Source organism: Leptosomus discolor, chromosome 2, assembly GCF_034619465.1.
Source record: "Leptosomus discolor isolate bLepDis1 chromosome 2, bLepDis1.hap2, whole genome shotgun sequence".
NCBI classification, from domain to species: domain Eukaryota; kingdom Metazoa; phylum Chordata; class Aves; order Leptosomiformes; family Leptosomidae; genus Leptosomus; species Leptosomus discolor.
In genome coordinates this window covers 13875124-13891859 of record NC_141392.1, presented here as the reverse complement: position 1 = coordinate 13891859, position 16736 = coordinate 13875124, and the positions used below count along the sequence as shown (strand labels likewise).

At 35.6% G+C, this 16736-nt stretch overlaps 1 protein-coding gene across 1 annotated transcript in view; it reads left to right on the top strand.

The window, feature by feature from the left end:
- GPATCH2 (G-patch domain containing 2) overlaps positions 1-16736 on the top strand; it is a 128568-nt gene that overhangs the window by 105147 nt on the left and 6685 nt on the right. The window contains exon 9 of the mRNA XM_086460738.1: positions 10931-11013. Within this exon, the coding sequence (XP_086316864.1) occupies positions 10931-11013 (83 nt within the window). The remainder of the gene's footprint in view (positions 1-10930; positions 11014-16736) is intronic.

Sequence of the window (16736 nt, the reverse complement as noted above, 5' to 3'; positions counted from 1 at the left end):
GGGAAGAATAAAAGATGGTGCCATTTTGGAAGAGAGCAATTCCTGATTTTCTATACTATAGCCTTATTTTTAAGGTCCTGGGAAGATTTTCATTTGGGAGAGGGGAACAGGGCGATGGCAGTTCAATTGTTATTTCAAAATGTAGCCAGTATATGATGCTTTAATTTCATTAAAATCTTCAAGCCTCAGTGTTGGTTCATGGATAGATTTAAAGTATCCCTTGATTAAATAAATGTTAGTCACTAAGTGTCATAAGAGTATCATATTTTAACTCCCAAAATAAGAACATTTGCAAAAGTAGTAGAAATTTGGAAGAGACTATGCTCTTTTTTGCAAATACATTTCTTTGTATGATCAGAGCGGTTTCATTGCATCTTTAATGCAAAACTAATTAAGTACAAAACCACAAGCTGAATTTCATCGTTATTGCACTAAAATCTCATATACTTTGTAATATTGTACATAAATAAGCTGCTAAATGACACTGAAAATTCGTTATTTAAAACTGAATTCCGGGTACACATAAGTATATTAACTACAGGGAGTCAATTAATCCTGATTTTAAAAAATATACATAATAAAAAAATCAGATAACCTCTAGAATTTATGTACTGCTAGATCCTCCTGATGTACCATCTGGATTGAATTTTCCCCTGAATGAACTGATAGCAAATTTCTGTCTTTCAAGTACCTGAATTTTAGCACCTGGTGTGCTTCTTTCCTACACTCAACTGCATTAGACTCACTTTCTCTTTTTTCACTTGAGTTTGTACTCCAGAGCTCAAACTTTGCTTGTCTCAGCTGACTTGTTAAAATGCAAATGGCATAAGGATAATTTGGGGTTCAGAGATGTAAAGACCCTTCCTGCTATTTTCGGTCTGAGCAGGAGCTATGTGCAGTAACTTGCACTGTAGTTCTACTAACTGTTTTTAACCTGTTGTTAAGCAGCAGTGCAATCAAAAGAGGTTGTTTTGCAGTTTGTTTTTCCACCACTCATTTGTCCCAACATCTTCCCTGCCATGAGAAATTTGGATCTTTTCTGTCTGGGTCACCACACAGGCACATGAAAGCTGCATACCGCAAACATAAGGATGAATAGCCATGCATGAAGGAAGGGTGGGTTTGGCTCTTTCTCGTCTTACTGTAAATTAAACTCTTTGTGCAATTTTTACATCGAGTTCCTGCTAATCTTCAAGGGATCCCTGAATCTCACATAGATGAAGAAGAATCTACTGGTGCACATTCAATAAAATTCTGAGGCATAGGCACACTGATTTCTGTTCAGACAATGCTTTGTGTAAAGAGAGAAAGAATTTAGAAGAAAATTTGTGTAGTTTGTTTCAAGTTACATGAAATTTTCATGGTTTATTTTCTTTTCATATTTTGAAATTGTGGTGAGTCATTGTAAGAACACATTTCAGCCTATTTGGAAACTTAACACTAAGTAACTCTTCTAGCCAAAAGGAAGCAAAGGACACTCTTCAGCCTGCTGATTTTTGGATTTTGGAATTAGTTTTGTCATTCTTCTGTTACTTTATATACATATTTTTAGAAGTGTTGGTATTTCTTATTAATAATAAAGAGCAGAAGAACATAAGTGAAGTTTTTGCTATTAAAGAATTTTGAAACTAAAAGGACCAAAAAAAGGTCAATGTTTCTTTAACTTTCTCTTACGTGCTCTCCTTTGTTATTAGAAAGTCAAATTTTGCATTCACTCCTACACACACAGACCCCTTGTACTCAATGGAGTTGCATGACAGTTACGAAAGGGAATAGATGCAGTGTTAGGAAGCACAATTTGCTTAGTGTTCAGTCTCAGCTTTAGTGATTATTTTTTTCCCCTCATCCCAATTTGCATACAATTCTATCTTTGTTTATCAGATTATTGACTGAATTATAACTGTACTATCTTGGCCAGACAATAAGATTGTTTGAAGAGTTTTTTCTCAAGCAAAGTATTAAAAATAGGGAAGTGAGAGGGACTAAGGAAGAGAATGATACGGGGGTCCGGCTGCAGAGCTGTTATTTTCTTGGAACTGGTTGGAAGGCAGTAGGTTAAGGACTGACCACAGTAGTTGTAATATAAAAAAAAGCTTCTGGATCACAGGTCGAGATGAAGGCCTGAATGACTGATTAAAAATTGTTGTGTTGTGCTGGCTGTTTACCTACATTAATTGAGTTATTGCTTTCTTATGGTGGACCAAATTCATTCCAGTTGGTCATGCTTGCTTACCTTCCCAGCACAGAGGCAAAGAAAGAAATTGGCATACTGGTTGAGTGTTGAGTGCTTCCAACCTGATAAGACATTTTCCCTCTTCCATTTTTGAGCTCCTATATTAGATATTTGGGGTTTCAGTGTTGCTTCTTGTTCCATACCTGTTTTAAAAGTAAAGGTTTTTGAATATGATGCTGATGTTTGCAATAATTTAACCTAACTCTTTATGAGTGTAATGCAGAACTTTAAGATGTGGTTTTTAAAGTCTTTTCAACGAAATACACTTGTCTTGCACTGAGTTTATTTATAGAGTATCATACTTAGTAAACAAATATGTATCCAGGAATACCTAGAAAAATAGTGTAGCTGAGGAAGCTATCACTTCGTTCCATTGAAGTGTCTGTTCAAGCTCATGGTTACTGCTCGACTCATAAAGATATTTTCCAGATCACTTCAGAGATGGATCAGGGCCTGATATCTCTTCGATATCAACAATGTCGTCTCGAGGTGAAGAAGAAATGAAGGAATATTTGCTGTAGAATTTGTGAGACAATATTGTCCTTTAACAGGATGGTGTTCTGTTACTGCATTTCACCATTACACGAATACAAGCATTATTTTTATGAGATGTTGCTTGACACAAAACGAAATGGAACTTGCTGTCAAAAATATTTAGTAATATTCTGAATGAATATAAAATTTATATTCTGAATTAGTGTAAATATTCGTTTCCTGTCTTGAAAAATGTGAAATGTCATTTGTTGAAGAAAACTGTAAGTTTTAGCTATTTAATTTTGAACAGAAGTGGAATTTTGGGGATTATTCTCTCAGTGTTCCTTGGTGACTTGTTTGTACACCAAGATATTGGTTTGGATTGCCTTTGTGTAATTCATATACTTTTGATCAATTCCAACTCATGCCCAATTATATTACACTAAATTAACATAATTCAACAGATGTTGATATTTAAATGTTTTCTGGCATTCACATCTTGGACAGCTGTCTTAGAGCTTGGGGAAAAGGCAAACATTTAGAGTTAAATGCTGAACATATGCTTAAATTACTAATTAGAAACAAGAAAAAACAATGCATTATCCTTTCTGAGGGCAGTAGGCCTCTACTACAGAAATTTTTTTAGAGACTCAATTCACAAAAAAGTATATAAATGATTTGATATTGGATATCAAAATATATGTAGTGATGTAAGTTTTTATTTTCCATTGTGTTTGCTAAAATTATGCCAGCGTGGAGTTAAATGCATAGATATGTAGAGTTCAGGTGAATTTTGGAGGAGTACTATGTCCAAATGACATTTAAAAGTGCTGAAAAAGATAACAGAAAGGAACATATTAGGATATAGTATTAGGTGATGAAGTAATCTGATGGGGCCAGGGGAAGACTGTGTTCTTCTCATAATAGGGTTGCACTAGGACTTTCAATAATACAGGTGTGTCATCTTCGTGTTTAAAGTTACGTTGTGAACAGATTGGCAAAGTACGAAAGGCGTTTGATAGAGTTGCATGGTTTTGTCACATCTGTTTAAGATTTAATAAAAGGAAAATAAAGTGCATAGCTCTTCTGGTTAATACAATGTTTTTTGCGCTTGTGGAGGCAGATGAAGTGATCAGTTGTATAGGTGATGTCATTCTTTAAACAATTCTGAAGAAAAGTTTTAGTGTTTGTAAAGGATGTGAAGGAATCAGGTATGGAGCTGACTTCACCTGAATGCTGTCTGAGAAAAGTGATACAAAGAAGAAATATTTATTCATCTTCATAAATATTAAAAATTAATATATGCTGCATATGCATTGTATTTCATTGTTATATTGCCAGTTCTTTAGAACTGAATGAAAAGTTTCTGTAAAGACTCTAATGTATTTTGTAGACAAGACTAATTTGCAGCAGTACTGGCCTACCACTCCTAGCCAAGAGAGAAATGCTTTTAATACTGTCGACACTCTAGTTTTGGATGAGGTGGGGGTGGTTCTTTCTAGAGTCTGCGGAAAGTTAGCATGAGGGAATATGTATGAATTTGTGAATTATTTCACACGTTAAAAACAAAATCAAGCAAACTAGGTAACGAGATTTTTAAGTTTCTGATTTCCAGGAATCTGTCTCCTGATACTGCGTATCACCAATGCTGCTTTCCTGGGCTCCATAAAAGCCGTGAAATTCTTCTGATTCACTGAGAGGGTTTGATGGAAGTAGAAGTAGACCTTATGTACAGCCTGAGCATATGATTTCAGTGTCCTATTGTCAAAAGTATGTTTTTTTCCTGTAAAAAAGGCTCACGTGAGGAACTGTTCACCAAGAATGCAGCTGTTGCAGCAGCTTTGGAGTAGACTGTGGCAAGTGTTCTGGAATTTAATATACTGACTGCCCGCCTTGCCACCAGGCACATGCACATGTTGCATGTTTCTGTAACAAATAACAAAATCTATTTCAGACATTTATGTAATGTAAAGTCGGGTATATTTGACTGAGTGAGGTTTATCTGGAATGTTCTTAACAAAACATTGCTGGATTGTTTTTCAAGATTACCCTATACCATAATAGTAAGATGTGGAGTCCAAATTGTCAATGTTAAAGCAACCATTTTGTTCTCTCTTATCTGTCTTCATCTACCCCCGCCAGAAACATGGACCTCAAAGTAGTGTTCCTGTGCATCTACTGGAAGTGCATGTGCACTATGCATATTTTACAGAGCAAAAGAGTGTGGTCACCTTCTTCAAAACGGACAAGGTGCCATCCCTCTCTAATTGTCTGTGGGGCACATGCATTACTGCATATGTTACACTTCTCTGGGTATTCAAATAGAGACCAGAGGCTGCATCCGTTTTTGACCAAGTTATGTGCTACCAGGGAAAGGGGAAATCTTTCTTTACAAAATTCCTTAGACATTGTTTTTCATATATTCTTCCTCAGAAACAAACGTGCCTTGCATATTTCAGTGTAATATTATGAAATCATCATGCATCTTTTCTGTGTTATATTGAGATACATGACAGAGGCAAAGATTAGAAGTATTCATTATACCTAGATAATAGAGAATAGTCTTCCCAAATTTACAGCACCGGTTGCCTAGTACGTGTATTTGATGTGATACCTTTCGATTAAGTCCATACTTATGAAGACTCGGTCAAGTGGAAGTGTAGAATTTTGTGTTCATCTTATCTGTTTAGCTAATAGGATGACTGGACAGTTAGAAATAGATATGTAACAGTTTTTAATGGTGTTTGCCTGTAAACTGATCATAAAGTGTTTAATGGACTCAGATGCTCTTGAAGCCATTGTGTGCCACTGGTGGAGGTTTAGGAAGGTACAGGAAGGTACTTATTTAAGCAGTCCTAATGGATGCAGTTCCATTGGCCACCAGGTACTGCAGTGTCTGCATTTTAAGCCATGTAAGAAATGAGATCATCTTATTACAAGTCCATTCTGTATGAGAATGAGAGACATTTCTGCAATATTTTAGTGTAAAAGATACTTCAATAATGGGAGGTTTGCTCAGATTATTCTTTGAATTCATAAAGTTGAGCTGTTCCACACATACCAGTTTTTTAAATCATTTTATTGGCTTGCTTCTCTGTTATGCAATTGTGAGTTTTGTTTTTTCATTTTTAACTGCTGCTGTGAACATTGCTTCACACACTCTCTACTCAATTTCAGCTTATAAGAAATTATCCCATCATTTCAAGTTTGAAGTGAGTCGTGGTCCTCACTGCATTCTCTCTTCAGTCATATTCATATTCATATATATTTCGTATCTCTTATTTTAAGACTGAGAACTGACAGTTTCAGTTAATTTCCCCTTCAAAATAATTCTCTCAAGTCCCTTCTAAAACACAAACCAGTCGACTCTTGCCTTATTGTAATCTCTTGTGAAAGAAGTTCACTTATAAACTTCTATCAAGCCTCTCCATTAGCTGAAGCGTTCAGTGGTGATAAACTTGAAGAGTTCTGCAGCCATCTGCAGGAATGCATTGATACTGTGGCAGAACGGCATGTCACTATTTCCTCTAGATTTGTTCCTCAGGTGAGAGAGATGTTAATTGGATTACAATGGATAGGCAAGTATTGATCATTAAGAATTCATCTAATTATGAAATAGAAATCAGTCTTCTTGAAAATATTATTGCATTATAATAATATGCTGCATAGAATTTTCCATGTTAGAGTACAGAAATTTAATAAATACTGTTAAACAAAAACCACACACTCTTCCACATCTGCCTTTGTTAGTAATCAGTACTTTTATGCATTTTTGACACAAACAGAACATAAAACCATCACCTCAATTACTCACAAGTAATCTTAGCAATTTCGTAGTGTCATCTGGTAAGTGGTTTGACACTAAATATACTAAGGGAGAAAATTAAGTTTGCCTTCAGTGGTGTTGTAACCGTTGGCACAATTACAATGTACCAACAAAAGCAACGGCACTGATATCAAATAAAACATTGCAGCTTGCAGGGAAAGTGACAGCTGCTAGCAGCAGACAGGCAAAGTAAAGTGATCAGCAGACATGCTGTTACAATGAGACATATAAAATAAACATGCGAACATGTTGTGTTTCATACACTAGTACCCAGAGTTCCCCCGGGTAAGATGACAGTTTCCCTAGTTTAGGCCGTTGTACTAGTGCATGTGAAGCTACCTGCTCTGTAACACTGTCTTCATTTCATCTTTCTGAAGAGACAGTGGAACAATTACTGAATTTGAACAGAGTTTTTTAATTTGGGGTGAGGGTGTTGGGTTTTTTTCTTTTTAGTGGGGTTTTGGGGGCTTGTTTTGTTTTTTTCACACATGGGATGATTGTGATTACAGAAGCATGTAATAAACCAGAGAGCTGGCACCCATGTTGTTCAGGAGTACCTGCTATCCTACACCCATTTTATTGTATTATCCTTCTCAGTGACTGGACTGGTGAACTTAAAACTCTGATCAATCGGCAAAGGTGATAACTACCAGTGAAAGAGTTAAGAACTGCTTTGTGTACTCAATTGCTCAGAAGGTGGATTGCAATTAAAGCAGTGCAGCTATGGGTTCCCCCACAGAACAAGATGTTTATTTGGGGAATGTAACCAAATGGTCCATTGACTGCAAAGGTCAGGGTAGATAAAAATCTGACATAGCCTATTACAAATGTCTTGGAGAGGTGAACATGTGTAACTGCAGAAAAGACACTTATCAAAAATATTTGCTTATTGAGCTAGGAAAATTACAGAGAAAGAAATTGTGTTGTGAAGGCATGGATAGAAATGTTTGAGGAGCTTAAAGAGACAATTCTAGGCATGTTACCGTAGTAAGGGCAATTACCTTGAAAAAAGAAATGATAGGGAGACTGCAACTATTTAAGAAGGAGATAACAGAATTTCTGTCAGGGTGAATATTTGTCACCAGAATGCATAGACGCTTGTGAATTGCTTTACTTGTCATTGCTTCTATAAAAGTATTTGCTTACCAAAACTATTTTTATTGTGTTTGTTATTTATTGTTTCAATAGCTTTTTTGTTGTTACTGCCTTCCCAGTGTGTCTTCATTTTTGAGGCTTTTATTTCCCACATAGAAAGGGGAGTCTAAACACTGTGCAAGCTGAAAAATGAATAAAAATTGACAGTGGTTTTTCCAGTGTTTTTGTTTAATATGTTAAGGCATGACACAACAACAGCAACAACAAAAAAATTCTTGGCATGCTAGTGTAAGTTCACACCAGCCTGGCTTTTGCAGCCCTCTGTTTCCCTCTGCCACAACTTTGCCGCTGCTATGACACTTGCAGGCCTGCTCGGCCGTGGTGCAGCTGATGCCCTGTCCATGCTCATATTTTTCGTATTGACAGTGAGTGTTCTTGCCAAACGCCAGGGACCATAGTCACATCTGTTTGTCTCCCAAGCTTGTCTGAGGCTGCTTGGGAACACTTTTTATCCAGAGGGCAGCTTTAACTAGGCCTAATACTCTGAAAAGCCTCTGTTTGTAAATGCATACAATGAGGCGACAAGTTCCTGTTGTCTTTCCTTAAAAATTATTCCATTTGACACTGCTTGCTTCAGTCCCTGTCACCAGCACATCAAAAGCCAAGTTTTCAGGCAAGGTGGTCTTAACAAGTTTTATTTTTTCCCTAATAAAATGCCTAGCTTCCCTCCAGAGCACTATTTATAAATGGTAGCTGGAAGCAAGCTAGGGATAAGTAGAGAGAAGTCAGGCAAATAGCGTTCTTCCTTTCTGTAATCTGTGCTCTTCTGATTTAATGCTAAGAAACATAATGCTGAACTTAGCCTGATTGAGGGTCAGAGTTCTCCCTACTTTATAATACCCCCATTACAGGCATTTCAAAATGTACTACACAGCTTCAGAATACTACTTCATTTTGTTTAACCTGCCAGTTCCAGAGCATCGAATAGTTCTTGTCTGTTCCTCTTAAAATTTTTTTTTAAAAAAGAAAGCTTTTTGTTTTGCCGTGATCTACATTGACAGCGCATATCAAATGTTAAAACCTGGCAAAAGCAAATGCCGCTTTAGAATCATGAGTTAGCTTAATGTTTGATCTTAGTGGCCATAAAATCGGGTTTGACAAAGCTTAATTGGTGCTCTAGCATATTGATATTTATTTGTGGCGTACAGAATTTTCAACAACAACAAAGAAATGCTCTCACCTTGGCTGGTGATCGGGTTGTTGTGCTCGGCAAAGGCGAATGATTCATTTATGCTGAAGGAACAAGGCTGCCTTTCAGACGTTCATTGATTTTAAATTAAAAAGTAACTGCTATGTTCTACATGAAGGGTGACAACAATAACAAAGTAGTCCTTACTTAGTGTTATTTGTTGCAACTCCATTCGGTGTGCCTGGAGGAAAAGTGGGGAGACCCCAGTACCATAATCTTACAGATCAATAATCTAGATATCTCAATGTAGTGTAACAGATAATCAATTCTGGGTAAAATAACTCAAATGCTGCTAGCTTTTACTGTTGTGGCTCAGGTCTTCAGGTTCAATTGCCTGACTTTATTAATTTTTATCTTTTATCGTACTTGTATTCCTGGAGACTTTCTCCCTTTTTCATTCAGAAGAGAAAATGGAGAGTTGCACACTGTTTAACATATAATTTACCACACAACTCATTCTGCGTGTTTAATACCAATGTTAAATATTGATCTATTGATGATTAAACATCTCTTAAAAATTTATTTCTCTAATAATTGTTTCCCCATATTGTATTTAAATATTAACTTTATTTATGAAAGGGTTACACTTCTTGATTTCTTTCTAAATTTAAGAACTGAAATTTATCACCATGTTAACATACTAGTTCAACTGTATTCAGTTTCTGGATGTTAAAATAGGATGCGACTTCAACTTAGAAGAATTGCAAGGAAAACAGCTGTTTTAAAGAGAATTAAATAAGTGTTGAAATACAGGTTCACTAGGTGAAGCTAGAGTGCACTTCTGTGTGAAATAAATTTCTTGGAGTATTTTACTATTTCAATGAAAGCACTGTAGTACTTGTTAATTTACTGTAAGTGTTTGGAAGAAGTATGTAGAAAATTGTACATTATCATCTTTTTCATCAAGGCATTGTTGTCACTCTTAAATTATTGAGCAGATCTGAGGTCTCTCAACATTATATGACCATTTGTTATTCATTTAGAAGCAGCACAGCTTTAAAAAGTTTATAAATGCAGTAAAAGATAAGTCATGTATCCATACTGAAACCAGATCCTGTGAGTGACAGAGTGTTACTATGCTGTAGTAGACTGTCAGATGCAATTCTCAGCTTGTGATTTTATCAAAATTCACTACACTTCTGTGTTAAAAATCACAGTTCTCAGTAACATTTATGGAGACATACTAAAATTGTGGAGTTCAGAAATTTACCGCATTTTCCCACCTTCTGTCCTGCTTCTTTCCAAAACAATGGTGGCTACATATATTGCATTCTACAGGCATATTACCTTAAGAAAAATAATAACTATAATTGTCCTTTAATATCATATTTCAGAATCCAATATTTGGAAATTCAAAATTTACCCTTTTCTCTGGTACCTGACTTCTAATAGCTGGCTTTAATGCAATAAGTTTTGCTTGTTTGCCATCCTCTGCAGCTCCATCAATTTTCCAGTCTCCAAGTGTAAGCTCATAATTGTTTAATTGCCTATACCAGATACTGTGCTTCAGTGTTATCATTCCCGCAACTTGCCAGTGAATTAGAAAAGAACAAATTGCTGTGCTATAAGTTTATTTCCTGCACCTTTGAAGAGTTTACTGTTTCATGTTTTCTCATTCATTCTTCATCTTACCTTAAAAAAAAGATAATGCTTTTCATGTAATAAATGTTGTTCTGACAGTCAAACATTACTAGCCAATTGATAACCTACCAACAGTATTGTGATCTCTTTAGATAATTAATCTTAGCTATTTTCCTGTCATGAGCAACAGTGGTTTTGTTTTATGTTGAGCTAGAAAGATTGCCAGTTTTGAAAATTAAAAAGCATTCCCTTTATATTATTCATTCCAGTAACAATTTATGATGCTGCATTTAGATCCTGAGCACTTGTCAACAAACATAATTATGCTTCGGTATAAACAAGATTGGTGGCTTGACTGTGCAGCTTCATCTTGGTTGAGAATGTTTTGATATAGGTTCAGATTATACAAGCTGTGTATTTATGTGGTGGTTTTCTTCCTTTGTTAATAGTTTTCTCCTATAATTACTTGCAGGCAAACCAGTGTACATTTAGGATCATTGTGCATGGGAGACATCAAACGGAGAAGGAAAGCTGCTCCCCTGCCAGGACCCACAGGTAACCAATTTCCCTGGGACAGAACACAAAACACAAGATGTTAAATCTCTAAATACAAAGCAGTAGGTCAGTGACCTGGGGAAATGCTTGATAAATTCGGTAACTTCCCATATAACTTCAGATATGTCCTATCCTTACTTATTAATGGAGATTAAGAAATAAATAGGCTCTTTTCATTCTCCCTCAAACATTTCCAATTTCTAGTCTTTTGTAGGACAGTACTTCTTTAAAGAGAATAAATCTTTTTTCATATACTGAGAATCATAGATAGTAAAGATTACTGCTTAAGTCTGTTCAAGCATTACAAGGTAGAAGACGATGTATCTTTTTTTTTGTGAGGAATGCATACATATGCTATAAATATGCTGCACAGTAAAGACAGGATGTGAATTCTTGGGGAAACAATTAAAAATGTGGAGATAATGTAGTGAAACACAGCTTTAAAATTAGTGCTGTAGATCAAATAGGAAGCACTTGCAAGCACGTTTCTGAAAGATTTTTACAGATGCGGGGTCACAACCACTGGATGCATTTTGCTGATGTCACAGCTGTGAAATGACTTTTTCAATACTTAGTGATTTATAGGACTCTCATCAGTTTGTTCTATTAATTAAGTATGTGCATACTGGAAGGATTAGATGTTGTGTGTGTGCCTGTGTGAGGCTTTTTATATATTGCTACTATGGAAGTCCGGATTGCACGTCCTAGTCACATATCAATTACTATAGCAACATGTGCAACACATACAGTTCTTGCAATATATTCTAAGTAAATGTCTTTAGAGAAGCCTAATATTTGTATTCCAGCTGAATTCCCTCTCCTGAAACTTCTTTGTTTCAAACCTCAGTGGCAGAAACAGACGAAGAATAATATTTTAAATGTTATAAAAGCACCTTAGTGGCAGGAGTATGGAAAAAGAGAGTGTATGGGTCAGCTTCTAAGACTCTGAACATATGTGAAGTGAGAAAGAAAAATACTTAATGGCTGAAGAGAGAATAATATAATTAATTCTAGAAGGTGATTTTCACTTCACAACTTTCAAGTACTAGAGGATGTCATTTTGTACTGAGAGGGTATGAAGTATCATGAAATTAATTTTATTATTCATTTTACCTTGGGCTTTCAGTGTTCAGTATTTTATTTTACAAGCTGGCTCCTCTGCATAACTTTGCAAAGCCAATATTTTGATACTAAGGCAAATATAGTATGTGGTCATTCAGTGTTATGTATCTATATTTTCACAATGTTGAAGATTGTTTTGCCCCCAAAATTTGCCTTTACTTGGAGAGCAACAGAGAATAATGATGGATAAAGGTATCATATGAGGTACCTATTAACTAATGAGGGACGGGGGGGTTTCTTTCCAAGTTCAAGGTAATCTTTTCAATTTTGTTCTGAGCAGCAGGACTAAGAATTTTTTCTGTGGTCTTCTAAATTTTTTTTTCTGCTTTTCTGCCATTTTATAAAAGAAAGAGAGTTTTCTTTTAGTTTTAGTTAGCTAAGCTATAGTACCAGAGGGACTAGATTCTATGTAGAAGAATTTTTAAACTTCTTTTTCATGAAAGAAAGAAAGGACAAAAGTTGTATATTTACATGAACAAAAGTTGGAAATTAAAAGAAGCATTCTACTAATAATTGTCCATATTTAGTATCACAGTGAAACATGAAAGGCTGTCTCTAAATGAGTCATTAACTGCAAACATTTTCTTGACCTATATGTACTGCAAATTAGCGAAGTTTCACCTAATGTGAAACGATCCGTTGAAAACAGTATTTTCAAAATTCTTGTCTGCATTTTTTGAATAAATTACATCAGTAAATTAATTCCTGTAGTGCTATGCACAGTGTTGAAAATGGTTATTTATATGTTTAGGTTCAGTAGTACTGAAGAGAATGACTGGTGATCCTAATGAAGTATCGAAACATGTTCTCTGGTTTTGAGTCTCACAAGGGTAGCACCTGCTACATTCAGACACCTTACAAAGCCATAGACTTCTGTGGCAAGCAGTGTTATTGGTTAAACATTTATTAATTGTGACAAGAACACCCAATTTATTTCAGTACTCCAGCTTATTTACTGCTCTTTCACCTTTGTATTTTGTATTGAAAAAGTAAAATGAATATTGATAGAGTTAGATATTGATTTCTAAATTTATAGCCTGTTCTCAGCCTGGAGTCAAAGTCACATACCAGTAGGTTTGTGTATATTAGTAACAAAGGATGTAGATGTACTTGTACAGCAATGAGAAACTATTGAAGCAAGAAAGTTTGAGCAGCACAGAGCATTTCAAAGTTTCAAAAATGTCATATGTAAAGGTGAGGAAAAGCTATGTTGAAAAGCATTGAAGAAAATGGGAGATAATGTAGATATGAATTGTTAGGAGCTGACAGTACTGAGACAGGAGTGTCCTTTTTTACTATAGTAAATTTTCTGATTTGTGGATGCTTGATATAGCCCCATCTGTGTGTTACTGAACCTAGATAGTTAATTAGTTTATCAATTAAAAAAAGGCATCAGTAAAAACTTTGTTTACTTTGTATGATTTCTTTTAAGAATTAGGTGCTGTACATTATAAATATCTAGTTTTTTACACAGCTTCTTCCACGGAGCCAATATTATTTTAGTGATTCTAGTCAGATTTTGGACCAGGTCATTCTCAATGACTATGCCCTCTCTCACTCCCTGAGTGGTAGAGCTATTTCATATGACACCCTGACATATTTCATTGCAGCAATACAGTGCCCTCAAGTTTGTATAAAACCTCTTAGACAAACTAATACATTATCATGGAAATAGCCCTACCAAAACTGAGTTCAGAATTAATGGAAATAATAACAAGACAACAACAACAAAGAGTTTGCATGCAAGAGAAAGGACATTCTCTGAAAAGTATTGTTACTGCTTGAAACACACTGGGAATGCTTACAGTAATTTCAGTCTTAGATTACCTGGTTTAAGTCTTGTATCATATTCCGCTTCACATCTGCAGGATGTTAACAACTTGTTTTACAGAATGTAGAAAGTTTGATTCAGAACAAAAAAAAGTTAAGTATTGCTTGTGTGCCTTGTAAGTAGCCATTTATTTCTATTTGAAAACAATGTATGTGCTCTGATGTTTACATGGTTATAATGTATATGTATAGTATGGTTTACAGTCTGGAGCAGTGTTGAAAACCTGCAAAAACTAGTTTTAAAAAGAGAAAACTATTTTGTACCTAAAATACGGAGAATGTGCATAGAAAATATATAAATTATTGTGCATGTTATGAGCACTTTGACTAATATTTTGCAAAAGCAAATTTCACATGTCATTTTCTTTATCTAGTTGGCATGTTGTATGCTACACTTCAGGCTGGTACTGATTGAAATGACCAAGTTAAAAGTCTCATTTTAAAGAATGTGTTTTAATGAAAAATATGACAGATTCTTAATTACAGCAGAAATACTGAGCACTGCTATAATGCCATCATGACTCACTTTAACAAGGTAATCAAAAGGGTACATGTTTTCATTCCTTTTTAAAAATTGCCAGTGGAACAGCTAAGCAAACTGTTTTGCTGATGCTTAATATGTCAGTGATTAAAAATCAGACCTGAATATCTGCAGTACCAAAATGATGATTTGAAAAAGATTGTGATTACACTGTGATAACAGAGGTGGCTGAGGGCGAAGTTTGTGGTGAAGGTCAACTTAGTGAGATAGTTGCAGAGAAAGGGTAGACTTTTGTGTACTTAGATGAACCGGCAGTTAATTTCCACAACTCCAGACAAACTTATATATCTACTTTCTTTTAGGCTTGATTCACTGTCTTTCTGTCTACTAAATGTATAGCTCCAGAGACAGAAATCTCTTGTCACAGAGCAATACAACGTTGGCATATGTTGTGCACACTTTCTCTTACTGCATCGTGGCTTTTCTTATCCTTAGTCTACCAAAGTCCTTTCTGGCATGCATACACAGCATATCTGCTTGACTGTCTACCCTATGGATACTCTTTGGTAGGTTTCTGCAACAGACTGAATTTTAGAGCTTCCTTTCTGTTTCTTTTTTTCTCCTACCATATTGTCTCACTAAATCAGTTCAAAAATTAAAAGATTGCAGAATGCCATCTGGTATTTGAAACTGCTGTCCCTTCAGAGCAAAACACTTTTTGTGTTGAGCCTGAGGTCATTGGTTCAGGTGGGGGCCCCTTACACCAGAGTAATGAGGAGAGTTCATTAACAAACTTAAGAAAAGATCCACAATGCAACAAGGACCAAGCTTATACTGAGAATTTGCTGATGGATTTCTTGTGATCTAGAGAGAAGACAATGTTCTTCAGGCTGTACGCGCAGCTGATACAAAGTCAAGAAGAAACCTTCAGGTTGATAGAAGATGACCTGTCTTTTTTAAATGCTGTTGTCTTCTGAAATGTGAAAGGTTCAAACATAATTCCCCAAGTTACTCTGGGAGCCTTTCGTAAAGTAGTTGTTTCTGGTTGTGGAAATTGCCTCCATTGGGAGTTGGACTCAATGATCCTTATGGGTCCCTTCCAACTTGAGATATGCTGTGATTCTGTACATTTTTTGGACTTCGCTTTGAAGAATTGTAAATCAGCTTAACAGAGAATATCACTAATGAGAGCATCCTTAATATGCAAGAAATTTATGCTTAAAAAAGGCTAAACCAGGTATTTATATCAAGTTCCAAATATGACTCTTATTGGACAGTTGTACACTTGAGGAATAGTTTTGCCTGAAACTGAGAGGTGTCAGTAGGAAGACTCATCCTCCAGGTCAGTTATGTGCTCTGCAAGTTCTGTTCCTTCTCTACCAAGTACAATAAAGTGGTTCCCCACAGAAGAGCTGTGTACATTTTAGATGCAGTTTGTTAGAACCATCACCTTTTTCAGATGGGATGATGTACATTGTGAATTTTTCCTAGAACTCAACTGATAAAGGCAGTACAGTACCTGATATTTCTGTCAGGTAGGTAAAACTGAAGGTCTTTTGTTAACCAGAGAAGGTTTGTGAGTTAAAATGTGCAAGGAGGAAATACGTGTAGTTTTTCCCCAGTCAATATAACTTCTCATCCCAGCTCTCCACAACTACCTCTCAGTTGATGGTGACTAGTTTTTCTTTCTCCCAAGGGAACAGGGAGCACTGCTGCAACTAGGCCCTGCTATAGATTATGCAAAAATCACTTTTCGTAAAGGTTTGTTAGTATATTACTCTTTGAATAAGGAAGAAGGGCCTATGCATAAACCTGATAGCTTTATGCAGAAGGTTTTTGCCACTTCAGAGAAATAAAAATAACTGTTTAAGATGTGAGAAAATATTTTCATAATGTGAGAATATAAAATTCATTGATCAGGTTTCCAGTGCAGGCAAGTTTGGATTTCTATTTTCTGTCTTTCTATAAAAGGTTTGCAATTGGTGCAAAAGTTTCTGATAAAAGCTGTTGTAGATACTGGTTATGCTCTTTATTTCATCAAGAAAAATTTTGCTTTTTTTGCTTTTCCACTACAGTGAGAGGAAATATTGATTTACTGATTGAAAGAGAAGTTTACTTTTCAGCCTATATATTGACGCTGCCAGTGCCAATGTAATAACTAAGATTTGTGTTCTGATGCCTTCATTACTGATAGAGAGATCACAGTGAGCATTGTTTCCATCAATAAATAGGCAAGTGGTTATTTAGCTCATAGTTAAAAATATGCAGATATATTTGCCTAGCTTTAATG